A 27038-nucleotide genomic window follows, 5' to 3' on the forward strand; every position below is an offset into this window, starting at 1 on the left:
AACAGGTTTTTTGATATTGTTTCTGTTTTGGGAAAACATTTTTTGAGTTAAAATAATTTTTGCACTTCTTTTACAAGACTAAGTGTAAATCTAGTTGAGCTTACTAGTTTTTGCATGTTGTGATTACACAAAATATTTCTTTCTGTGCTTCAGATGGCAAGGTTATTTTATCATAAACCCCAGTTTGCCATTTTGGATGAATGCACAAGTGCTGTGAGTGTGGATGTGGAAGGCTACATTTACAGTCATTGTCGAAAGGTAAGCACTTTAGGTTCTCAGTTTTAGGGTTTGTGTCATTCTTCTCTGTGTACTCTGTGTCCAGCGAAATATCTGTCCAAAGAGAAGATTTCAAGTTATTAAGTAACGAAATTACTATCAAAGAAGGATGTATCCACTGTAATAAAGATTTCAAATGATAATTAGTAGATATGAATAAAAGAAAAAGAATTGTAAATGATTTCTGTATATAATTCTTTAGCCGTATCTTAGATTTGAAACAAATAGTATATTTAAACTCACTTCCAACTTTCTTACCAAAGTTTCTTTTGGTAGCCCTTTCTTTAAGTAACTATTGAGTGGTTACTAGCAGTATATCCTAACCATTCGCAGCATTGTGTAAGTCAATGAAGTACAGGAGTCTTTTAACAACTTGTAGCTGTTCTTTGGGGGTTTATAGTACATATAAAAGGTCATATCGCATATTTACAGTGTGAATTCCTACCCATCAGTGTTGGTACTAGCAGCAGCAGCATCTCCTGGGAACTTGTTAGGATGCAGACTCTCTGGCCCTACCAAGTCAGAGTCCACATTTTAACAAAATTCTCAAATGCACATTAAGGTTTGAGAAGCATTGGCATGATGACAAAGGAATGCATGTGCTACATTCATCTTTGTAGGAAGATTTTCATTACTGATTTTATTTCTGTAATGGTTTGTTTTCTATTCTTGAATCCGTTTCAGTCATTTATAATTTCTCTATGTATTTGTTCATATAAACTTTCAGATTTATAGGTATTGGAGGTATTTATAGGTATAGTCCATTTGATCAATGATTTAGAGGCTGGTAGTTTTGACCATGCGACTTCCCCTTACATTTAGTTGTAGGCTGTGAGTCCCCACATAAGATGTGATTCTCCTATAAAGCATAGATTCCATTTAAAAGAAAAAAATTCTTATGGGACTCCCAGTTGATAATTTAACTTATACTACTGTAACAGCAATTGAATATGTATAAGTATGAAATCAAGTATGAGCCCCTTGAACTTAGAGCTGATTTACAGCCACAAAACTAGTAAATTCACAAATTAAGTACAGACAAAACAGAGTTTCAATTTGGTAACATTAAAGAGACCTCTAAATACTGTTTTGCTGAAACCAAACCACTGGTTTAGGATTTAATTATGGAAAGATACAGTCTGAGGTCCAGATCTTATATTTTGAATTTTGTTTATGTATCTTCAGCAATTCTAACAAAAAGAATGCTTTCATTAAGTTGAGATCTGATCCAATTATTGTGGAATCATAAGAATAAATAATTTCTGAAGTGAGCTCTCAAAGATTAAATAAATGTTGTACCACTGAAATGTATTTTATTAGTAACTTATTTTGTCATGCAGTTTCTGACCAATTTGAGAACCTTTCCACGTGACATCCAAAGTCACGGCACATTAAAAGCTTTAAGTGCTGTCACTTTAAGTAATCACTTGGTACCAGCAGAAGTATAAATCCAGACTTGGGCACTTAAATCTCATGTCGAAATGATCCGGAATGTACTTAGGCTAATTTTTAAAAAATTATCAAAATGAAAATAAAATTAGAACTCATGATGGAATTTTCTGGATATTCTGGCATTTATCTCTGTCAGCCTTGAGAGATCCATTTTAGGAAACCATGATCTAGAGCAGAGTTTCTCAGTCACCACTCTTCTGACATTTTGGGCTGGATAATCCTTAGTTGTGGGGGGCTCTCCTTTGCGTTATAGGATATTTGGCAGCATCCCTGACCTCCATTCATTAGATGCCAGTAGCTCTCTCAGTTGTGACAATCAAGAATGTCTCCACGACATTGCCAAGTGTCCTCTAAGGGATAAAAATCCTCCCGTCCCCAGTTGAGAACTACTGATCCAAAGCATCTGTAGTTATATTGATTAGTGTTTTGTTTTTAATCTTTATTACAGTCTAAATCTTTATATACAGTTTAAAAACCAATAAGCTTTTTGGGGCGCCTGGGTGGCTTAGTTGGTTAAGCGTCTGACTCTTGATTTTAGCTCAGGTCATGATCCCAGGGTCGTGGGACTGAGCCTCCCCCCGCCCCGCTCCCATGTTGGTCTCCGAGCTGGATGTGGAGCCTGCTTAAGATATTCTCTCTCTCTTGCTCTCGTTCTCTCTCTCTGTCCCTCACTCCCTCTCTCCTTCCCTCCCTCTCTCCCTCCCCTTCTACCTCTCCCCCACTCATGCTCACGCTTGCTCTGCTCTCTTGCTCCTTCTCTCTCAAAAAAAATTAAAAACAAAATAAAAAAATGAAAACCAATAACCTTTTAAAACCACAAGATTTTTCATTATTTTGCAGCAAGCTCAGCTGGGTAGCCAAACCTTGCCTGAACTAACAAAAGATATTTAAACTCTTAGACGTCTCAATGTCAGTGTTCTTACATGCTGCCACAGAAACATTCATATGTTTAATTACAGAATTCTTTCCCAGAACCCTCCGGTGATGATACTACTACTTTTCCAAAATCTGAATTCCAAGACCTATTCCAAAACAGGGGTTCCAATAAAGGATTATGATCCTGTATTGGAAAAACAGATGTACTGTAGACAACACTATATTATATAGATTTAATTTTCCTGATTTTGACCTTTTGCTATTTTAACTGTTCTTGTACCCTTTTCATATATTTTTCGCAGTAAAATAGGAAATGTGTTGGGATGTATATTTTCTGCTCCATACAAAATAGTATACTTAATGCTAGTACCTGTTGTTTTTTTATTTTTAAAGACTTTATTGATATCTGTTTGTTTTTGTTATGTGGCCAATGGTCAGTACTTTGTGTTACCTTGAACATCGGCGTCCGTTGTAATTTTTTCTCTTTCACATTGATTTTTAACTATAGCTTCTGAAGACAGTCATTTTAATAGCTTAAAAATATATACTACTTTAATTTGTGATTCTGTGTTATTGATGTAAACCTAAATCATTTTCTTTCTATTAGGTCGGCATCACCCTCTTTACTGTGTCACATAGAAAGTCTCTTTGGAAACACCATGAGGTTTGTATTTCTTAACATTGAATGGTATAGGGGAATTTTATCTTATTTAAATATGTGCATTCAGGTGGTTATATGCTTTTAGATTTCTTGGTGTATGTTCCCTTTTAAATACATACCTTGAAGTACAAAAGGTGATTCTATTTCAGGTATATAAAATAAAATCGGTTTTTCTTAAATATTGTAGTTGTCAGTTTTGAAAGTTCTAATACATATAAACAAGCCTTCATTGTATTTGAGAGATACTAGAAAACCACTTGTGGTTCTCTGTTTTTATAAATGACTGTTGTATAATAACTGACTAAAATTTACACACCCTTATCACAGCTATTGCTAAGTAAAGTTTTGCTCACTACCCAGTATTGGCAGGAGGGGAAAGAGTCTCGAGGATTAGATGGCAGAAGGTTTAGGGACATTTTTAGTGAGATCATGGCTCTAAAGGGGAAACTGAATAATGTCGGCTATGTTTACCATTTCACTGTAACAAAATAGAATCATTAAGTAGTCGCTATAATTTACACAGAGATTGCGTGAGGTTTGCACTGGTACAATACCCTATTTATTCTGGTGCTTAAGCAGAGCCATTCTCGGTGTGGCAGTTCTTTTCAGCTCTTGATGTAAGGTGATCACACCCCAAACTAAACCCTGTTGATTCATTTTCCCTCCCTCCCTACTTTCTTTTTCTCTTTCTTCCTTCTTTTTCTTCCTAAATGATACATTTTAGGTAGAAGAACGGGTTTGAGAAAAATTAGAACAATGGTATAGGGTACCTTGTGCCTTAAAATACATACCTCATGGAGCAGCGTTTTCACCAAGTACTGGGCTACATAAATGTCCTTGAGGGATACAGAGTACTGTCTTTACCCCCAAGAACCTTATGGTTTATGTGATCGTGTACAAATGATCAAATGAAGAGCATGGGATTTAAAGTCAGAAAACCTGGGTTTAAGCACCACTGTTTCTGGCATCAGTTGCTTCCTTCATTAATAAAGTTTCTTATCCTTGCCTTCCTGTCTCCTAGATTACCATGAGGATCAGAGAAATAGCCTCTATGAAAGTGTTTTGTGAAAAATAATGGAATTCTGTATAGCTGCTTGACTTTTAAAGATTCTTTTTATGATCTTATGACATAATTTGACCATTTTTTCATGAATGAAGTGAGAAAGTGAATAACAAAGCAGTTTAAAAAATGTCCAGGCCTTTGTGTTTTCTCAGGGGTTCATAAACATTACAGCCAGAGGGCTGTGAGAGGACTTGGGCTTGATTTCCCCTCTTTTTCTGGTGGTGCACACAAGCAAAACATCAAGAAGTGATTATGTGAAGGAGGGGTGACACGTTACGATGTCAGAGGCCACAATAGCTAAGAAATAACAACATAGAAGACGGAAAAACAAGTCCTTTTTGTAAATAAAAAGCCACTAAATAAAACAGAAGCCTTTGTAACTGCCGTCCTAAGTGTCTTCAGTGGATAGGGTATATAGGAACTCTGTATAGCTCTTTTCCTCCTCTGCTAAGACCAAGAACTAACAAAAGCCTTAAGTTAGAGGTCCCACACTGATCCAGGAAACCAGATAAAGGAAGTATTCAAGACTGCCCTGTTGATCAGTGTGTTTTTACACAACCAAGATCAGATCCTTGTTTTTGTGGAGTTACAGAAGCATTCTGATTTGTAGGAGGCTTATACATTTGGTTCCTTCAAGATAATAAGGAATTCTGGTATTTTAGTTCTCATAAAGGAAAGTACTATATCCACTCCAAGCAGAATTATATTGTTGCTATTTTTAAAAAAGATAAGACGTCTTCATTTAGTCTTATTACCTTTCTGTGTATAAAACTTTTGACGGTTTTAGTAAAGCTTAAAGTAATTCCCAATCGTACTCTTGCATAATAACCTCTACATAAATTGCTGACAAAAAGGAAATTCTCTTAGTCATTGATTTTTCTCCCCTGCTTCTTCCCTACAGTACTACCTGCATATGGATGGGAGAGGCAATTATGAATTCAAACAGATAACAGAAGATACAGTTGAGTTTGGCTCTTAGAACCCAGAGAGCTGTACTGCTTCAATGAATTCATTACAGAACACACTTAGAAATATACAGTACATTGTAAAATAAAGTTGAGCTTGTTTGTTTTTAAACAAAGCAACAAATTAGCTATGAAATGATTGAGAACAAGTTGTTACAATTAATATTATATAGGAGATTGCTAATTGTGTATATGTTGGTTTAATTATTAATATGTACTAAGAATGTCCTTATTCTTGTGGTTAAAAACCTGCCTAAATTAAATTGGGCTTAAATCAGTGTAACCTGATTCATCCTGGGATGTAAACCATTTGAAGTCAGCTAATTTGACTTTGATGGCTCTATCTTTTCCTTCAGTGAAGAACCCTATTAAAAACTGGGGTCATCATTTATCCTGTTCTAACAAGATAGTTTTGAGTTTCATTTTCTTGTGCTCCATGATAGTGGGAAACAAATCAGTGTATTATCAAAATGTACAACATCAATGCATAATAGCATTTATTACACGGTGGCAGATTTCTTTAGCTGCCACCACTACACTCATTCCTTGTATATGTGTCTTGGGGTACATTTGACTCCAGGAAAGCCATTTGAATTTTCTTTGGCTAAATCATAAATGTGCCCCTCTCAATCTGCAGTATTGAGTTGTTTTGAGGGTTCTTTGTGGTGATATAACAAAAATTTATGTGCAGTCTTGCTTACAAGGGGTGGTTACTATGTTTCACACCTGATCTTCCCAATGTTTGGGATATTAAAACACAAAGTCCTTATATATCAAGCTCAAGGTCTTTAAGAGTGTTAGATTTTTAAAAAGAATCGGATGGATTTGTGTATGGTAGAAACCCATTCATTAGAAGTATGGTGGTTACACGGCATTAAACTCCGGATGAGCCATAGGAATGCACTACAGGAAGTAATGCACTGAGTATGCAATGTTATCACTGTCTTTGACCGTGATTTTATGTTGGAGAAATATGTTATAAATGATTATGCACATGGGTGAATTATGTTTCTTAGGCACTGGTTTATCTCTGTGAATCTTGAATAGCTTTTTTATATTTGGGTTATTATGTTGAACTATCCTAAGAGAAATTGATTTCAGCTCACCAAACCACATTAATGACTTGTATTATTTGCACAGGGAAAACTGAAACTGAATATTATCAATAAGCTAGATATGAAATCAGTTTTATCAAACTAGGGTTTAGAAAGGGGCGTTTTATATTCTTATTTCTGTATAACCGATTTTGGTTTTTTGCAGAATTAACTATGAGAATCACCGGCTACCAAAGTAAAACTTGATGTACTGATTCCATAATACATAACTTTCAGTTTTTACCACTCTCTTTGGCAAACTTGTATACTTACTTATTTTCTGTTCAGATTAAAAAGAATCAGATATCCTGTACAACCTTTGCTTGTTCTTTTTATTCTGCTATCTAAAAACTGGGTAGTTCATACATAGTTCATATAATCTTGACTTGAAAAACACAAAAATAAATTGACATTCAGAAATCTCTTTTAGCACCCAATGTCTCTTTTAAAAAAGTTTTGTTAAATTTGATTTTAACAGAATAAATTTCTCTTTTAGAAAAACCACCATAACACCTTCAGTGTATCAGGGCACCTGGCTGGCTCAGTTACTAGAGCATGTGACTCTTGATCCTTGGGGTCATGAGTTTGAACCCCACGTTGGATGTAGAGATTACTTAAAAAAAAAAAAGTTAAACTACAAACTTTAGTGTACCTCACAAATGCTGCCACATAACCAGGAGACCTTAAAAGATATCAGTCCTGGGAAAGATTTTAAGTTACGGAGGAAATTTTAGATTTTCAGATTTCAAGATTACCCTAAACCTACTAGTAGCTGCCTCCTAATCCCTTCTGTAATGGATGTTTACCATCAAAAAAAAATTGGTTTTTTTTTTAATTTTGTCTTCCTTTTAAAATTTAACAAACATTTTAAAGCGCCTCACCATTTGAGGCATGGAGGAATATCCTCCTGGAGAATCACCATTACATTAACATAATGATGGTTCTGAGAAGATCTACAATAAAGAAACCAAACATTCCTAAAACATGATTGAACAGGGAACATCTTTTTCATCATAGTTCCTCGTAACATCGACTATAGGCTGCACTGGGAAATAGCAGTTTAGTCTGAAAAATAAGCCAAAGGATAAGTTTTATCCAGGAGCAACATACTATTGCGTACCAAGCGTATCACTCTGTTCCAACACCAAGCTTCTAGTTTTCATACAACAGAAAATAGGGATGTAAACAACTAAGGTTGTTTGCTATGCATTAATGGAATAAACATGTATCTAGGGTTTGCCTCTGCAGGGCAGGAAAAATGTTACCTTCCCCTTTGGGTTTTTGGCTGGGCCTGAGAATTAAGTTGACACAAGACGGACGAACAGGAAAGAAACCTTTATTTAATACAAGTTTTCGGTGGCACAGAAGCCCTCATAAGGAGATGGCCCAAAGACGTGGCATAACCTAAAGGCTTTGATACTGGGTTGAACAAAGAGAGGCAGCTGTGGAAAAGCAGATAAGTTATGTGAGGAAGCCAAGAAAAAAGGTTTTGTATAGAATTCTCTCAGTCTCAACATCCTGCCCTTGAATGAAGATGGTACTTTCCTTCTGGTTGAGGGAGGACATCTTCAGAATGGGGAGGACAAGTATTAGCTTGTTTTCAGAAAGAAAAAGGGCAAAGTCAAAGTGCCCTTCTTGTACCTGTTTTTTTTTCTGTGTCTTTAGATCGCAACTGTCGTTATGCCGAAGTAAGCATGTCTTGGAGCGGCATATTTTGCCACCCTTCACCTTTTTCCTCCTCTCCTAATGATTAGCATTTGACTTAAAACTGTAGTGATACTATAGGTTGTATCATTTCCTTATGTAATTTTCACACTTAAAATTGGTGTTTAAAAGTGTAGTTTGCCTAAGGGCGGAGTGAATTGTCTTGTCAGATGGACTTGAGCATTGTTAGTTGTAGGAAACTGTTTACATTTTTACCTACACCAGTCATTTTTCCTTTGCAAGTCATTGAAATGTTCTGACCTATAAACATGCATGTCACTTGGAAAAAATCTACCAAAAATTACTGAAAAACAGTCCCCTCCTCACCCCTAGAGGCAACCATTTTTAATTGTTTTGTGGTAATTCTTATTTTTAAAATAATATGCTCTACAGCTACGTCTAGATTTATCAATTTTAAAACACTTCCTATTGCCCATTTTGTCACTGGCCCTGAACTCAGGACTGACCTCCTGAACTCAAACTCCTAGAAGCTTCTGCCTCAGTCATACTTTTTGAAAACTAACTTAAATGCTGGAACAGAAAAAAGAAAAATCTGAAGAAGACACCTTAGCAGATGAATCAAAAAATGCTTCAGCCTCATTATAATGGTAAAATCCCCTGAATGTTCATCCCAAGCCCTACTAACAGGAGCCTGTCTTCTCTTGTTCAGGGGGTCACTGCTTTGGAAATTACACCCTGTGATCTCATTGTTTGTGCACATGAGGACCTTGTGAGGCAACTCCCATCTGGTGCAGTCTGTCTATAGGTCACCAAGAAGCGGACCAACTTTGGTCCCGTAACAGATTTGGTGACCCAGATGACACTCTCGTCCTTCTGAGGTTCTATATTTCAGTTCCCTGGTTTCCCACGGGCAGAGCAGTGGGTAACAGCAGCTGCCCAGGCTATTGGGGCCAAGCGAGGATTCCTTGGGGGGACTCTCCCTTGTTGGTGCCTGTGTTACCCTACAGCATAGAGACGAGGCTGGACCCAAAAGTCAAAGCCACCTGCAAGGTTTTAACAGGTGTTACAGGTCTAGTTGAAGGGAGGTACCTTATAAAGAGGGAGGCTACGCTTACATAAAGTTCCCGCTCCAATCCAATCCGCTAATAAGAGAAAAAAAAAGCCACCTCATCCTGATTGGTTGGAAGGGCCGTGTCCCTACCGGTCGATATTGGCAGGCAATTCAGGTTGGCACTTTTGGGAGCGAGAGTCTTCTGTGTTAAGCCAGACTTGTATATGGGGCCACGTCGTGGTCACAGTCTCCTTCTGCTCTGTAACAGAAGCAGTTTAACAATAACAGCCCCAGGTGCATAAGGTTTTTCACTTGGAGCCTGTTCCATAGTCCCTAACTGTCTCAACCTGTGTTGCTGGAGCGGCCTCACTGCCCCATTGGGAGACCCAGCAGCTACACTGAGCCTTCTGTTCAGAAGATCCTTCCACGGAGGTAAGTGGTGCTGATCCCACAGCACAGCTAGAAGAGTTACTCTTCGAGTTGTCTCACAAAATGTGGGTAATCGGCAAAAAAAAAAAAAAAAAAAAAAAAAAAAAAATCTCGTTAGTCAAGCCTACTTTGTTCAAGTCAAGCTGGGGGATTGAATGCTCCTTTAAATCCAGCCTAATCATCCCTGGGTTGAAGGATTGCAGCAGCCGGCTGTTTAGAGACTCGGAAGCACCGGCTCAGCAAAGCGGGAACAATCTATTGAGCGCTCATTTAGGGCCTGGATACCTGGTTGGTCTATTTGTCTCAGATACCTGACATTGTTGTGTTGTTTAAAAACCCATCAGTCTTCCCAGAGAGGCTGTGAGATTGTGTAAAAATGCATACAAATTGGGACCCTGAGGCCCAAGGTAGTCAAGTGGTCCTTAATACCTGTTTCTTCCTTTTTTTTAATATATTTTTTTAATTTTTAAATTTTTTTTAAAATTAATGTTTATTTTTGAGAGAGAGACACACAGTGTGAGTGGAGGAGGGGTTAGAGAGAGAGACAGAATCTGAAGCAGGCTCTAGGCTCTGAGGTGTCAGCACAGAGTCCGACGCGGGGCTTGAACCCACAAACTGTGAGATCATGACCTGAGCTGAAGTCAGACACTTAACCGACTGAGCCACCCAGGCACCCCTAAATGTTTATTTTTGAGAGAGAGACAGAGTGCGGCGAGCAGGGGAGGGACAAAGAGAGGGAGACAGAATCCTAAGCAGGCTTCAGGCTCCAAGCTGTCAGTCCAGAGCCCGTCTTGTTGCTTGAACTCAAGGACCATGAGACCGTGACCTGAGCTGAAGTTGGCCGCTTAACCGACCGAACCACCCAGGCGCCCTTTAATACCTATTGCATATCTCAAAGTGCTCCAGATATCTGCAGAAAACTTCAAAAATTGGCCATAGGTCCCAACACTAACTCCACTCAGTGGACAGAGACAGCTTTTAGGGTATTCAATAACTGATATGTGACAGAGGGTGAAGAAGAAGACAAGAAAATGAAGACAGACTGCCGTTGTGGCAGTGGCTCCAGTCTGCATGAGGTAACTCAGGGGAAGAAAGGAAGGCCCCATGGGTGAGTGTCCCTAGTCCCAATCGTGGGACCAAGATACCAAAGACAAGATAGGGTTACAGTCAGTGTGCGTATTGTAAGCATGAGGAGCGCTGGGAATGGGATTGCCCATACTGCCCCGGGGAAGGAGAGGGGATGGGCAAAACCAAATCATTCCAGGTGCCCCTCATAGAAAATCAGATCCTCATCTCCCACGAGGAGCACCTGTGGCCCTAGTAGAAGAGCCAGTTGGCTTTTTCCTTGATACTGGGGCTGCCTTCTCTCTGCGGATCACCCAGGACGATAGCCTTTCCAGTAAAAATATAAAAAGAGTCTCGGGAAAAAGAGACCAAAAGATTTCTGGAGCTTTTGACCTATGAAACAGGGCCCAAATTACTAAAGCACCCCTGTTCAAACCTGGCCCGCAGCTTCCATAGACTTACTTGTCATCAAGGATAAGTACAAATCTTAATAAGGTTTTTGTGTCTAAGTGTGCTATGTTTGACCTCCGGATGGTTGTTAAAAGTAATTTGTAAAAGAACTCCATTTGATTTAAAGGCAAGTGCTTGTAAGAATTGGGCATTGTTGGGGTGCCTGGGTGGCTCAGTTGTTTAAGTGACCTGCTCTCTATTTTGGTTCAGGTCATGATCTCACGGTTTGTGAGATGGAGCCTTGTGTTGGGCTCTGTGCTGGCAGCGAGGAGCCTGCTTGGGATTCTCTCCCTCTCGCCTGATTGTTCTTCTCTCTCAAAAATAAACAAATAAACTTAAAAAAATTGGGCACTCTAGAACTCCAAAATATAAACTAATGCAAATGCTTTTCAAGTTCACATGATCTTTGATAATCTCTTGTAAATTAAAATCCAAGTTTGTTGAGCATCAGCATATCTTTTGGAGTTATCAACATCAAACTTATTACAGTAATCAACTTTTATTCTACCTGAATGTATGGTGCATCTGTAGCACCTTGTCAATAAAAATGGCTTCAAGTGATGGTTGATTTTTGTCTGCGAAATCGTTAAGAACAAGTAGGTTGAATAGATAAAAAGGCCTGTAGGTAAACTTGTGAGTGGCTTCCAAAATCTGTGGTGACCTAAAACTTTAAATCTTTGCTGGATTAGATGATAAACTGGGTTGAACTCACTGGATATATAAGTTGGATAAAATATGGAAACGTTGATCACTAAAAATAAGCTTATTCACTTTTGTCCTATTACAGAGAAACTAACAATAACTTGGGTCTGTTAGTAATCATATTTTATGCTTTATGAAAAATGGTATTGTGAAAAGTAATGTTTTTAGGAATGATGAAATATATCCAGAAATTTGCTGACCTAAATGGTTCTGGTGTAACAGCTCACAATTGCTTTACTACTTAGTTTTTACTAGAAATTAAAGTCTCTAAGCATTTAGAATTCTAATAATTGTAACTAAGACTACTGGAAATAATATGGGAAATAACTGTATGCAAGGAAAGTAAGATATGTGTTTTTGGTAATAAAGGTATGAGGAATGGAAATACATTTTTGTTGAGGAGAAAGAAAGTAACTTGTCCTAAAATGAGACTGGTTGTATAGGAGAGGGAAAATTCAGAATAAAATCTGAAGTTAAAAAGAAAATTGTAGAAAGCCTGTGAAAAAGAAATCTCTGGAAAGGAGTTTTATGTGTGATCAGGACTGAGATGGGAATGAATGAGTTTTATTTATTTATTTATTTATTTATTTATTTATTTATTTATTTATAACTCTACCATTTAATCACTTATTTATTCAGTCATTACCATTGAAGACTCTGTGGGCCGGTTACTGGGCATTCCTGGATTTATTCAATATTTATTCGTTCAATATACATTATTTTAGTGCTTACCACATGCTCTTTACTATTCCAGACTCCTTACTGTATTCTCTCCCTAGGACTATAATCTTGGGAGGTTCTGAAGATGGTCAGCCATGGGAAACTGTGCATGGCCATGGAGTCCAAATTGAACTTTTTAAAAAATATAATTTATTCAAATTAGTTTCCATACAACACCCGCTGCTCATCCCAACTGCCCTCCTCAATGCCCATCACCCACTTTCCCTTCTCCCCCACCCCCACCAACCCTCAGTTTGTTCTCAGCATCCAAGAGTCTCTTAAGGTTTGCCTCCCTCCCTCTCTATAACTTTTTTTCCCCCTTCTCTTCCCCCACGGTCTTCTGTTAAGTTTCTCAAGATCGACATATGAGTGAAAACATAGGGTATCTGTCTTTCTCTGACTGACTTATTTCACTTAGCATAATACCCTCCAGTTCCATCCACATTGCTGCAAATGGCCAGATTTCATTCTTTCTCATTGCCAAGTAGTATTCCATTGTGTATATAAATCATATCTTTTTTATGCATTAGTCAGTTGATGGACGTTTAGGCTCTTTCCAAAATTTGGCTATTATTGAGAGTGCTGCTATAAACATTGGGGTACACGTACCCCTATGCATCAGCACTCCTGTATCCCTTGGGTAAATTCCTAGCAGTGCTATCTCTGGGTCATAGGGTAGTTCTATTTTTAATTTTTTGAGGAACCTCCACACTGTTTTCCAGAGTGGCTGCACCAGTTTGCATTCCCACCAACAGTGCAAGAGGGTTCCCGTTTCTCCACATCCTCACCAGCATCTATAGTTTCCTGATTTGTTCATTTTAGTCACTCGGACTGGCATGAGGTGGTATCTCAGTGTGGTTTTGATTTGTATTTCCCTGATGATGAGTGACGTTGAGCATCTTTTCATGTGTCTGTTAGCCATCTGGATGTCTTCTTTGGAAAAGTATGTATTCATGTCTTGTGCCCATTTCTTCACTGGATTATTTGTTTTTCAGATGTGGAGTTTGGTGAGCTCTTTATAGATTTTGGATACTAGCCCTTTGTCCGATATGTCATTTGCAAATATCTTTTCCCATGAAATGAGTGAGTTTTAAAAGTACACTGGTATAGGGGCACCTGGCCTAGCTCAGTCAGAGGAGAGTGTGACTCTTGATCTTGGCTTGGGGTCATGGGTTTGAGCCCCACATTGAGCGTAGAGATTACTAAAAAAATAGAATAAACTTAAAAATATATACCGGCATAGGTTGGAATTTGATTTACTCTTGATAAAAAATTGTAAACAAAGTTTTTTCTTGGGGCGCCTGGGTGACTCAGTTGGTTGAGCATCCGACTCTTGATTTCAGCTCAGGTCATGATCATGGGATTGAGGCCTGCGTTGGACTCTGCACTGAGCCTGGAACTTGCTTAAGATTCTCTCTTTCCCTTTGCCCCTCTCCCTTCTCGTGTTCTCTCTCTCTCTCAAATCAATCAATCAATAAATAAGTAAAGATTTTTCTTTATCTACCCAGGAAAAACAGTTTCTATGCTTTGTTTTTATCAGGTCTTTGATTATTTAAGAAAACAGAATCCTCTTAATAACCTCCTGTTGAATCTCTTATTACCAACTTGAGCAAAAGTTTCATAATGATCTGTGATCCCACTTAGACATGGGCTTTAAAACCTTCCAATATTTTTTTTTTACAAACTTCCCCAAATTCAAAATCTAAATGAAGTCTTTGACTAATTAGGCTTGTTTATTTGGTTTGGGAAGCATTATCAACTAAGCGATGATAAACCTTCTTATCTTGTATGGGTAAGATTATCTTGTATGGGTAAATGCTATGGCTGTTCTAGAAATTAAATGGAATCCCTCAAGTTCTAGTAGGTCCTGGTATAATGTCATCACTTGTAATTCTGATTATTGAGGTGTTGTATATCACAAAAATACTATAGCCAGCAAGGGATATATAAGGTATTGAAAGGAAAGGCCCAAATTTTGGAGGAAGCTGTAAAATACTTGGGGTTTATGATGTCTGAGGGGCAGTGAGGTCTTCCTCAAGAAAGGAAAATAGTATTATGTCAGCTGGCCCACCAAGGACCCACAGTTGTGTGGGTTTTTGGGAATGGCTGGTTTTGCCGCATCTGGATTCCTAATTTTGCCAATTGCAAAACCCCTTTAGGATAATCTTTAAAAAAATTTTTTTAAATGTTTATTTTTGACAGAGAGAGAGACAGAGCATGAGCAGGGGAGGGGCAGAGAGAGAGGGAGACACAGAATCCAAAGCAGGCTCCAGGCTCTGAGCTGTCAGCACAGAGCCTGACGTGGGGCTTGAACCCACAGACCGTGGGATCATGACCTGAGCCAAAGTTGGACACTCAACTGACTGAGCCACCCAGACGCCCCCCTTTAGGATAATCTTAAAAAGACTTGAGACAGACCTGTTTGAGTGGGATGCAAGCATATGATCAGGTTTGCTCTAGTCACAAAGGTCTCAAAAGTGAACTTGTGTTCAATGCAGAAGAAGTATAGGTATTTGTTTCCATTTTAGATGGGGGGGGGAGGGCAGACAGTCCTCACTGTGAAGATAATATATATTTTTTAGTGTTTTTTTATTTATTTTGGGGGGGTGGAGAGAGAGAGTGATCATGAGCAGGGGAGGGGCAGAGAGAGAGAGAGAGGGAGAGAGAGAGAGAGAGAGAGAGAGAGAGAGAGAGAGAGAGAATCCCAAGCAGGCTCTGTGCTATCAGCACAGAGTCTGATGTGGGGCTCGATCTCACAAACTGTGGGATCATGACCTGAGCTGAAATCAAGAGTCGGATGCTTAACTGACTGAGCCGCCCAGGTATCCCAAAGATAATATTTAAAAAGATGTAAAGGAAGTGAGGGAGCTGGCCATATGGACATCGGGGAAAGAACATTTTAAACAGAAGGAAGTGGTAAATGTGAAGGTCATGAGGCGGCCATGCCTGGCCTGTTAAAGTGTGATAGGCAGCCTCCCTATTCTCACCCCCTGGTGTTCGTGCCTTTGTATAATTGGCTCTCACACTGACTTAGTGCTGGCCCAGTATGATGAAAGAGCACAACAGAAGTGACCATGTATGACTTTTTTTTTTTTTTAATTTTTTTTAACATTTATTTATTTTTTTGAGACAGAGAGAGCATCTGAGCTGTCAGCACAGAGCCCGACGCGGGGCCCGAACTCACGGACTGTGAGATCATGACCTGAGCTGAAGTCGGACGCTTCACCAACTGAGCCACCCAGGCGCCCCGACCATGTGTGATTTCTGAGGCCAAGTCAGCAAAGGCATTGTGGCTTTGCCTCGATTGCTTGGATCGCTCACCCTGAGGGAAACCAACTGCTGTGATGTTGAGGACACCCAGGCAGCATGAGGAAAGGTCCCAGGCTATAGCCAGTGCTGATGTGCCAGCGTGTAAGTGGGCCATCACCGAAGCAGGTCTAATCCCAGCTCCAGTCTAGCCTTCAGACAGCCATAGCTCCAGATAATATCTTGAGTGCAGGCCTCTTGAATACCCTGATTGAGAAGTGCTTCTGATCCCTTCCTGAAGTCTTGACCAAAGGAAAACATGACTTTTGATGTTTTCTTTTCATTAAAAAAAATTTGTTTTAAGTTTATTTATTTATTTTGAGAGAGAGAGAGAGAGTATACAAGTGAGGAAGGGTCAGAGAGAGGGAGAGAAAGAGAGTCCCAAGCAGACTCTGCACCATCAGCACAGAGCCTGATGTGGGGCTTGATCTCACAATCTGTGAGATCATGACCTGAGCCGAAACTGAGAGGCGGACGCTAACCTAAACTGAGCCACCCATGTGCCCTGCTTTTGTTGTTTTTAACTGCTAGACTTGGGGATGTTTTGTTATGCAGCACTGGATTACTAACGCCTGATGAAACATTAAAGAGGCAAAAGTAATAAGACAGTGGGTCAAGGGTTCAGAGAAGCAATGAGGGCTTAGATTATGTGGGACTTTTTGGTCACAGAAAGCACTTTGACTTTCGTGTCTGATGGGAAGTCATTGGGGTGACATGATATGACTTAGGTTTGAATAGGCTCCCTCGGGCCGCTGTGTTGAGGCATGGACTGCACACACAGGGGTCGAGGCAGAGGAGTGGGTGAGGAGGTCCTCGCAATAATCGCCTAAGAGGCCGAGAGGACCTGAGGACTGGGGCAGGGTAGTGGTAGTGAGTGTGGTGAGCAGTGGTAAAATTCTGGATGTATTTTGAAGGTAGAACTGATAAGACTTGCTGAAAATAAGTTAAAAGCCTGGACAGAATATAAAAAAGCAACCTCTTAAAAACATCCTAGAGCCGGCATATAATGAAGAATTACCTAGCCGAGATCACGGAAAGGCCTAGAGCCCAGAAGGATAAGCTAGAGATGCTCTGTCCTGGAAGTAATTGCAGAGCCCAGAGCAGGAAGCTGAGAGCTAGAGTGAGTCTTTGAATTGGGCTCATAAGGGTCAGTCAGCTGCTGCCGAGAATGGGAACCACTGCACGCTCCGAGCAGCTATCCTGGAAAGACAGAACAGGCTAAAAAACCCTGAAAAAGATCCTGGCTAGTTTGTGCCAAGAAACACAGGAAAATTGGTTGAGACTATTATTACCAATATCCCTTTCTAGGATAAGGGCTGCCTCAAGAGGTAGACTCAAACGTAGCTTATTCAAGATGACTTATGGGAAGGGCGCCTGGGTGACTCAGTGGGTTGAGAGTCCAACTCTTGATTTTGCCTCGGGTCATGATCTCATGGTTCATGAGATCGAGCCCCATGTCAGGCCCTGCGTTGACAGTGTAGAGCCTTCTTGGGATTTTCTCTCTCTGTCTCTCTCTGCCCCTCCTCCACTTTCTCTCTCTTTCACTCTCTTTCTTTCTCTCTCTGCTCCTCCCTCAAAATAAATAAATAAACTAAAAAAAAAAAAAAAAATGATGTATGGGAGGCCCTTTCCTACAAACTCTACTCCTCCTCACTGCCAGACCCAGAGGGTTCTCTGGCTATTAAGCATATAATTAACCTTTGACAAGTGGTGGAGACACTCAACGAGTATGGAAGCTTTTACCTCCCCCTACCTACTGAAATTGGACTTCACCCAATGGACCTGGGGAGAAGGTGTACCTCAAAAGTTGGAAAAATGGGTTGCTGCAGGACCAGTTACGCCCAACTAGACAGGGCTCCACCTAGTAGTATTAGCCACACATTCTTCCTTAATATTAGAGGGAGGGGTTCAGTTGGGTAGCTCAGTTGGTTAAGCGGCCGACTTCGGCTCAGGTCATGATCTCACGGTTCGTGAGTTCGAGCCCCACGTCAGGCTCTGTGCTGACAGCTCAGAGCCTGGAGCCTGCTTCACATTCTGTGTCTCCCTCTCTCTCTGCCCCTCCCCTGTTCATGCTCTTTCTCTCTCCCTCTCTCTCTCAAACATAAAAATAGACATTTAAAAAAATAAAATAAAATAAAATTAGAGGGAGTCATGGCCTGGATCCACCACTCCAGAGTGAAAAAGGCACCGGCACCAGAAACTCAGGAGGAGGCGCTCCCAAAACAAATGACCACAAGTACAGGTATGAGTCACTTACAGGCCTGTAACTTCTGTTCTTCTGCATCCACGAGGTAAGTGAAGCCCCCACGGATAGAGGTTCTCAGGTTTGAACTCTGAGAGTTTCAATCTGAATGATACTGGCTCTGCTGATGTGGTTTCTTCAGTCTTGTCTCACCCCTTGAGTGGGTGAAATCATTTTCTCTGCGACTGTTCAATAACGAGTGCCTCAGATCATAGTTAGCACAGTAAATGGATAGTTTTCTGGTTCTCTTTGTCCATTGGGTTCTAGAAACTGGGTGCGATGTTTTAGCCTTACAATCTCAAAATGAACGCTTTTCCTGATATTAGTTTTTGTCACAGTCGTTCTAGGGATATCTAAAACTATCAACATAGCAGGGCACTCTTGGGAATTAAATTCTCTGGTGAATTTAAGTAAGAGATACTAGACTGGCTGTGGACTCCCTGTTAGTGGGAGGAAGGTCTGTGCAGTAATTAATACTTCATGTAGTACCTGGATTAATACCTCAGCTGTAGTAGAAGTAAATATTAAGAAAATCTTTCATCAGGCAGCTTGCCTACCTACCTTCAACCAAAGAGGAGGACCCTCCAGAATGTGCAGAATGGCACTACCCACCCAGGATCACATGGTTCCTCTCTTCTCTGGGGTCACTAATAATCCTGCTATTCTCATCAGTTTTTGGACCCTGCATACCCAACTCTTGGGTAGTTTGGGGTCAAGCGTATGGAGGCTGCAAAACTGCAGATGGTACTAACACAAGGGTGTGAACAGCTAGAGGTTAAACCCAGTGACACACAAGCATGTCTCAGACTAGCGGGGAAAACAGTTCTGCTCCTCTACTAACCCCTGTGACGTCACACACGTCAGGCAGGAAGTAGCTGCGGGAGATGGCCCCTTGGCCTGTGCCCCTTAAGGATGAGGAGCAGAGTAAAACTAGAGGAGGGGTTTTGTCACCAGCCTGACCTCCTGAACTCAGGAACCTCCTAGAAGCTTCTGCCTGTCCATCTTACCTTTTAGAAACTAACAAATGGCTGCAACAGAAAAAGAAACATTTGAGGGAAACACCTGAGCAGATGAATCAGAAAGTGCCAGAAAGTGTCTCGGCCTCCTTATAATGTTACGTTGACCCTCTGAATCTTCATCCCAAGTGCTTATAAAAGGAGCCTGCTCTGCCTTGTTCAGGGGGTCATGGCTTGGGGAATCAGCATTCCCTGTGGTCTCCTTTCTTGTACAAATAACACGACCTTGTGAGGCAATTCCACATGGAACTGGTGTCTGTAGCTCACGCAGGAGCGGCACTCCCTTTGGTCTGCCACATCCTCCACTGAGAGTTAAATCCTTTAAACCATTTAAATTCACTTAAAATGAATTTTAAACACTCTATTGAAGCATAATACATAGGCAGCAAAGTCCATCAATCTTAAGCTCCATGAGTTTTTGGAAAGTGTGCATACTCATTATCACCCTCCAAATCAAGAAACAGAACATTTTTACATCTCAAAGGTCACCCTCCTGTTGCCTTCTAATTCTCAGCCCCTAAGAGCCACTATTCTCAGTTCTGTCACATAAATTACTTGGTCTGTTTTTGAACTTCATATATATTAGATACCCTTCTGTGTACGACTTCTGTTCCTCAACCTTGTGAAACTGATCCATTGTAGATGTGGCAAGAGGTCCCTCATTTTTATTGCTGTATAATATTTAATCATATGAATAGACCATACTTTATTCATCTTCCCATTGGTGGGCATTGGGTTTTCTGTTTGGGGCTATTACAAATAGCCCTAATAAACATTCTTTTTTTTTTTTTTTTAATTTTTTTTCAACGTTTTTATTTATTTTTGGGACAGAGAGAGACAGAGCATGAACGGGGGAGGGGCAGAGAGAGAGGGAGACACAGAATCGGAAACAGGCTCCAGGCTCCGAGCCATCAGCCCAGAGCCTGACGCGGGGCTCTAACTCACGGACCGCGAGATCGTGACCTGGCTGAAGTCGGACGCTTAACCGACTGCGCCACCCAGGCGCCCCGCCCTAATAAACATTCTTATGCACATCTTTTGGTGCCCATGTGTGTGCAATTTTGGAGTGGAATGTGTTCAGCTTTGTTATGTTTTGCAGACTGTTCTCTGAAGTAGTTGTACCATTTTTACACTCCCACCGTTAAGTATATGAGAATTCCAGTTTCCCCAGTCCTTGCCAATATTTGATATTGCTAGTGGGTTTTTTTTTTTTTTACTTTTTTCTTTTCATTTATGTATTTTTAGCCATCAGCAGCAAATCTTGTGGTTTCATTCTGCATTTCCCTGATCAGTAATGAGGCTGAACTTCCATTGCATGTTTATTGCCCATTTGGATATCCTCTTTTTTGAAGTGGCCATATAAATCTTTGGGCCAGCTTTTATAAATTGTCCTAGTGATATTACAGATTTTTATATATTCTGGGTATAAGTCCCTTATTACATAAATGTTCTAAGATCAGACAACGCAGACTTTAGGACAATGAGCATTTCTCAAAAAATAGACAAACAAAAAACCACATAAATGCTTAAACACAATTAACCAACTTGACCTAACTGGCCTGTGTAAACGGCAACTGTAGATTTCTTCCAATCCTTGAATATGATAGATCTGTCCATTTAAGACTTCTTTAATGTTTGTCAGTAACATTTGGTAGTTTTCTGTGTAGAGGTCTTATACGTCTTCCATTAGCTTTGTTGCTAGACATCTGATGTTTGTCGTGTCCTGGTATAGATTGTATCTATTTAATACTCCTAACCGTTGCTACTGAATAGAAATGCAGTTAATTTTTGTATATGGATCTTAGTGACAGATTGTATTTTTCCAAGAATGGTTCCCTGAATATATACCCCATCCCACATACTCTTTACAGTGTGGAGAGGTGAAGTCTATATTGCCTCCTCTTGAACGTGGAAATGTTTGTAATTTGTTATGATAAGTTGGGAGATTTGGGCGTCGATCCAGGAGACAGGATCAGGAGAGGCAGTAACACACAAACCTTATTTGGGTGGCGCTTGAACACAATTGCCTGAGAGGGAAGTTCCTCCCAGTAGCAGGGTCAAAACCCATAAGAACTGACAGAACTAAGGAGAAATTAGTTCCAGAGATGGTGGTGTGGGACCAGCACCCATGAGGGGAACAGGACAAGGGGACCCCCCGGTGGGGGAGGGGTGGGGGGAGGGAAAATCAAATGGACTCCTCTGTCTAGGTAATGCCGTTCAGCAGCAACCGCTCTGAAGGGCAGCAGGAGTTTGGGTCTCTTACAGCTGTAGTGTTGTCTCGTCTGTGGTTGGCAGATGTTCAAGGCAGTTTCATGGGCTATGTACAGTAAGTATGCTCTAATTGGCTAAAAATATGGGAGGTTTTTTTTTGTTGTTTTGGGTTTTTTTTTTTTTTTTTTTTCACTATATTTAAAGCAAATGGATGTGTGAAGATTTGAGTTTGGCACTGGTGGGCTTTGGGCTGATGGTCCTAGACTGCTGTGAAGAAAGAAACAGCAGGCCATTATAGGCTAATTTACAGGGACCATCTTGAGCCCATTTATAGAACACTTCTGCAACGAATAGAATGTAGCAGAAATTCCAGTTAAATCATTTTATGTTTTTTTAAAGTTTATTTTATTTTTGAGAGAGGCGGGGGTGGGGGGGGGGCAGGCAAGGAGAATCCCAAGCAGGCTCTGCACTATCAGCACAGAGCCCAATGTGGGGCTTGAACTCAGGAACCACGAGACCATGATTTGAGCTGAAATCAAGAGTCAGAGGCTCAACCGACTGAGCCACCCAGGTGGCCCCCAGTTAAGTCATTTTGAATTCATAATCAGCATTTGCTTTCTGATGAATGTATAATATAGTTCATTGCAGAGCCAAGCAGAGAGCTGTGTTTGTTTCTTACTGTCTTTTCTCTCTAGTGTCCCATAGCCTTCTTTTTTTTTTTTTTTAACCTTGCTCTATCTGCCATAATTATCATAACAGATAATCTTTAATTACTTCCCACTGTGCCACCATATCAATGTTTTATTACTTTCCAGAGGTGTTCTTCCTGGGGTCTTCTGGTTTATCCTTCCCTCTGGTTCTGGAGACCGGCTGAGCTGCTAGCCTGACACTGGGCTCTCCTGCATTGAATGCCATGTCCTCCTCTACTTTGGGTTTACTCCTTTAGAGTGGAACATGTCCTGCTGTGGCTTTCTGGGACAGGGTGCATGGGAGGAAAATTCTTTGAAGTCTTTCATGTCTGAAAATATCCTTATTCTGTTATACTGGAGGGATGTTCGGCTGGAATGCTGAATTTAAGCTGAAGATCATTATCCCTTAAAATTTTTGTATATTCATCAGCCTCTTATATTTGTTTTCTTAATATCCAGTATGCTGTCGAGACTTTTTCTCCTATCCCGCCGCCCCAACACCCATCCCGCTCCAGATACTCCCCTGCCATATCTGGCAAGTCCTAGTGTCTGAGTTTCTTCAGATCTCTTTGTCAAACACACTTTATTTTTGGTATTATCTGATGCCCAAGATACGGTTTTAATGATGCAAGCATTCCCCCTTCCTGGAGGACTTCTGCTACTCTCCCGTCTCCCTTTCCCCCTTTGCCTGATTAACTCTGTATCCTTTCCTGGAGATTTTACTTACTTACTTATTTATATTATATTTATATTTTGAGGGGGAGAGAGAGAGTGTGAGCGGGGACGAGGGGCAGAGAGAAAGGGAGAGCAAGAATCCCAAGCAGGCTCTGTGCTGTCAGCACAGAGCCCGATGCCGGACTCAAAATCACTAACTGTGAGATCATGACCTGAGCTGAAACCAAGAGTCAGAAACTTAACCGACTGAGCCACCCAGTGTCCCTTTAGCTGAGATTTTTAAGTAGTTCTTCCAAGTCTAAGTTAGATGGCCCCCGAACACCGTATTCTTGACCCACATATTGTTATCGATTACCTATTATTCTGTTATCGTTATTTGACATTTTACTCTACAAATATATGAGCTCTATAAGTGTGGGATTGTGTCCGTTGTATTTTAATCAAATGCATAATGCCTGGCACATAGTAGGTGCTTAGAATTAGAATAAATTAATGAATTCAAATGCATAATCATGGCTCTTTTTTTTCAAGGCAATTATGATTGAAAAAAGGAGCCAAGGCAAGTAAAGAATTATTTTGTACAACAGTAAGGGTCCTGAGAAGGAGCGTAAGGGTGTAGAGGGGTAGTGGGGAGAGTGTTCTGGGAATCCAGGGGAGGAAAGCTTCTGGCTGACATCCAGGAGACATTATGAACTACCTTGAAGGGGGAGCTCGGTAGACACAAGGCACATGAATCAGTGGAATTGAGGCAGGAAAGCTTTCGGTCTTTAGACAGCTGCGGATGAGGCAGAGGTCCTCAAAGTACTGTCTTTGGAAAATAACAGAGTGCGTCTTTGGAAAATGTAATATTTGTAATATCATGGCTCTGCTTTTACTCTTGGCATGGGTTAATAACTTGCTGATATTTAATGCTAATGAACGGCATCCTCTCATCAAGTCTGTGCAGTTCTATCCGTTGGTGAGGTGTGTTTTCCTTCTCCACCCTATGTCCCCTAACCTGCTTTTGTGAAATCGGGAATAGTGGCCTCAGTCGTTGGGAAAGCACACAGAACAGAGCTTCTCAGACCTCGGTGAGGGTACACATCACCTGGAAACTGAAGATTCTGATTGAGTAGGTCTGGAGTGGGGCTTGAGAATTTCCATCTCTCACTAGATCTCAAAGCATGCTCAAGCCGCTGTCCCCCCCCGACCGCACTTGAGGTAGCAGGATCTGGGGTAGAGCTCTAGCTCTGGACCGCAGAGACCATCACAGGTAGAGTTGCAGCAGCTTGGAGAAGGTACTGTGGTTCCACGACTCTGGCCACTCCTGCACTTACAGGTGTTTGGTTTTACCACGACTCCCTTCTTTTTCTAACCCAGTCTACAAGCAGTCTGGTCATGCTGTCGATCCTCCTCAGGACCTGTAGATGGCGCCACGATCTTAGTTATCAACCACTCTTCCATCTGCAGCTCTGGGAGGGAAAAGCATTTCCTGCCCCTCCAATTGTGCCGGTTCTCATTCTCTGGCTTGACACGTGCTCGGAGAACAAAAGTAATTTTGCAGATGAAGCATCGTCTTTTGGTGGTGTTTGAAAATCAAGTTGGAGAAAGCATTTTAGGTCAGGAACCGTTTCCTTAAAGCATTGTTTTAGAACCCTATTTAAAAGTTTATTTAATTTTGCGTGTTCAAGATGAATTGCAGTTTTTCGGTTTCAAAATTCTTGGGTTTTTTGTTTTTTTTTTTTTTTTTGTATTTTCATTTCCCCAGAGGAAGAGTGTTAGTCTTAGTTGTTAATTATTGATGGTCTAATAACGTGTTATAATGTAATTTAGACTAAAAGGAGCTGAAGAGCTTTAGGTCAATTAGTGCACCTGACGAAAGAGAAAACAGGCTTCCCAATTTCATTTAAGTTCTCTTGAAAGAGTTTCTGTTCCTTGCAACAGGAAAAATCCTAAGAGATTCCTACATGACAAATGTTCTCCAAGGCAGTATAGTCTATAGTTGGAGAATCTTATCATGCTGTATGTATTAATTTGATTGTGGCTCTACAGCAGGCTGCATTCTGACCTTTGCAAGGGCTAGGAATGCCCCGTTTGGGTCTATAGCTACTCTTACTGCAGTAAACAATAGATTAAGCCAGTGGTTCTCAAACTTGATTGGGCATTAGAATAACTTGGAGAGTTTCTTGTTACAACACAGATTGCTGACTCCTGTTCTTATCCCACTCGCAAAAATTAACTCAGAGTGGATTACAAACTTAAATGTAAGATTTGAAATCATGAAACTCCTAGAAGAAAACATAGGAACGAAGCTCCTTCGTAATGAATTTTTGGAAATGACACCCAAAGCACAAGCAACAGAATAAAAAATAAACATGTGGGACTACATCAAAATATAAAGTTTCTCCACAGCAAAGGAAGTCATCAACAAAATGAAAAGACAACCTATGGAATGGGAAAAAAATATTTGCAAACTATATATCTGACGAGGAATTAATATCCAAAATATATACAGTACTCATATAATGTAACATCAAAAACCAAAAACTGAAAGTAAAAAATGAGCAAAGGACCTGAATAGACATTTTCCCAAAGAAGACGTACAAATGGTCAACAGGTACATGAGAAGATGCTCAACATCGCCGGTCATTAGGGAAATGCGAATCAAAACCATGACGAGATATCACCTCACAGCTGTCAGAATGGCCATGGTCAAAAAGACAAGAGATAACAAAAGCTGGTGAGGACATTGGTGAAAGGGAGCCCCTGTGCACTGTTGGTGGGAATGTAATTGGTGCAGCCACTATAGAAACAGTATGGAGGATTCTCTAAAAATTAAAAATAGAAATACCATACAATCCAGCAATTCCACTTCTGGGAATATATCTAAAGGAAATAAAAACACTAACTCGAAAAGATGCCTGTACCGCCTCATTCATAGCAGTATTATTCGCAATAGCCAAGACATGGAAACAACCTAAGTGTCCATCGATGGATGCGTGGATAAAGAAGTTGTTGTGCAATGAAATACTCTCCAGCCATAAAAAAGACAGCTAAGACAGTTCTACCGTTTGCAACAACATGGATGTACCTTGAAGGCATTATGTCCAATGGAATAAGTCAGAGAAACACAGATACTGTATGATCTCACTCAGAGGTGGAGTCTAACAAGAACACCACCACCAGTATCACAGAAAGAGATCAGACTTGCAGTTACCAGAGTGAGGGTTGTTGGCCAGAAAGGGGAATTGGAGGGAGGTGGTCGAAAGCACAAAGGTCCAGTTAGAAGATAAAGCTGCACTAGGGCGGGCTGGAAAGTACAATAGACGACTAGCCAGTGCGGCTGTGAGATGCACAGGAAAGCTGTTACGGGAGTCGGTCCTAAGAGTTGGCAGCACAAGGCGAATTTTTTTTTCTTTTTATCCTATCTGTGTGAGATGATAGATGTTAACTAAACCTGTTGTGATCATCATTTCGCAATATGTGAAAATCAAACCATCATGCTGTGTACAGCATGTATACCTTACACGTATACAGTGATGTATACCAATCATTTCTCAATAAAACTGAAAAAAACCTGCACAGATTTCCAGTTCTGTAAGTCTGAGGTCAGGGTTATAAATTCGCTTTGCTTTTTTTTTTTTTAAATGTTTATTTATTTTTGAGACAGAGAGAGAGAGACAGAGCATGAACAAGGGAGGGTCAGAGAGAGAGGGAGACACAGAATCTGAAACAGGCTCCAGGCTCTGAGCTGTCAGCACAGAGCCCGATGCGGGGCTCGAACTCACGGACCGTGAGATCATGACCTGAGCCGAAGTCGGATGCCCAACCGACCAAGCCACCCAGGTGCCCCTAAATTTGCTTTTCTAACGAGCTCTGGGGTGATGGTAATGCCGCTAGTTTGGGGATCCTCACACTTGCAGAACCATTGGATTAAGCTAACACAGGAGCACAGCAATGGTTTGGAAGTATCCAGGAAACTGAATACAATTTCTTTCACGGAATCAGATATGCACACAAGATTTAATCTTTGCCAACACGCAGACAGCTTCCCTTTAAAAGGAAACAGTGTGGTTTAGCTGTTGGTCAGGGGAGGATATTAAAAATGTGAACAAGTGGGAACCCAGGCATGGAACAAAGTGTAAGCAGTATTTTTTAAAATGTTTATTTATTTATTGAGAGAGAGAGAGAATCCCAAGCAGGCTCTGCACTGTCAGCACACGGCCCGACATGGGGTTCAACCCCACAAACCCGTGAGATCATGACGTGAGTTGAAATCAAGAGTCCGACGCTTAACCGACTGAGCCACCCCGGTGCCCCAAAGTATAAGCTGTATCATGGGTGGATGCCAGCAGGGCCAGGGATCTGTCCTACAGAGTGGCAGACCTGCGTGTACTGATTTAGGACAGAGAAAATTCTTCTTCTGCCTCCACAACAGCTGATGAGTGAAA

General features: G+C 40.7%; 1 protein-coding gene across 15 annotated transcripts in view; it reads left to right on the top strand.

The window, feature by feature from the left end:
- ABCD3 (ATP binding cassette subfamily D member 3) overlaps positions 1-6811 on the top strand; it is a 165468-nt gene extending 158657 nt beyond the window's left edge. For all 15 annotated transcript variants that reach the window (XM_086717610.1, XM_086717616.1, XM_086717615.1 and 12 more), the window contains 3 exons: positions 154-258; positions 3212-3268; positions 5230-6811. In XM_086717610.1, the coding sequence (XP_086573736.1) occupies positions 154-258; positions 3212-3268; positions 5230-5307 (240 nt within the window). In that variant the 3' untranslated portion in view covers positions 5308-6811. The remainder of the gene's footprint in view (positions 1-153; positions 259-3211; positions 3269-5229) is intronic.
- The last annotated feature ends 20227 nt before the right edge of the window (positions 6812-27038 follow it).

Source organism: Puma concolor, chromosome C1, assembly GCF_028749965.1.
Source record: "Puma concolor isolate L17-30 chromosome C1, mPumCon1.1.hap2, whole genome shotgun sequence".
Classification (NCBI taxonomy): Eukaryota; Metazoa; Chordata; class Mammalia; order Carnivora; family Felidae; genus Puma; species Puma concolor.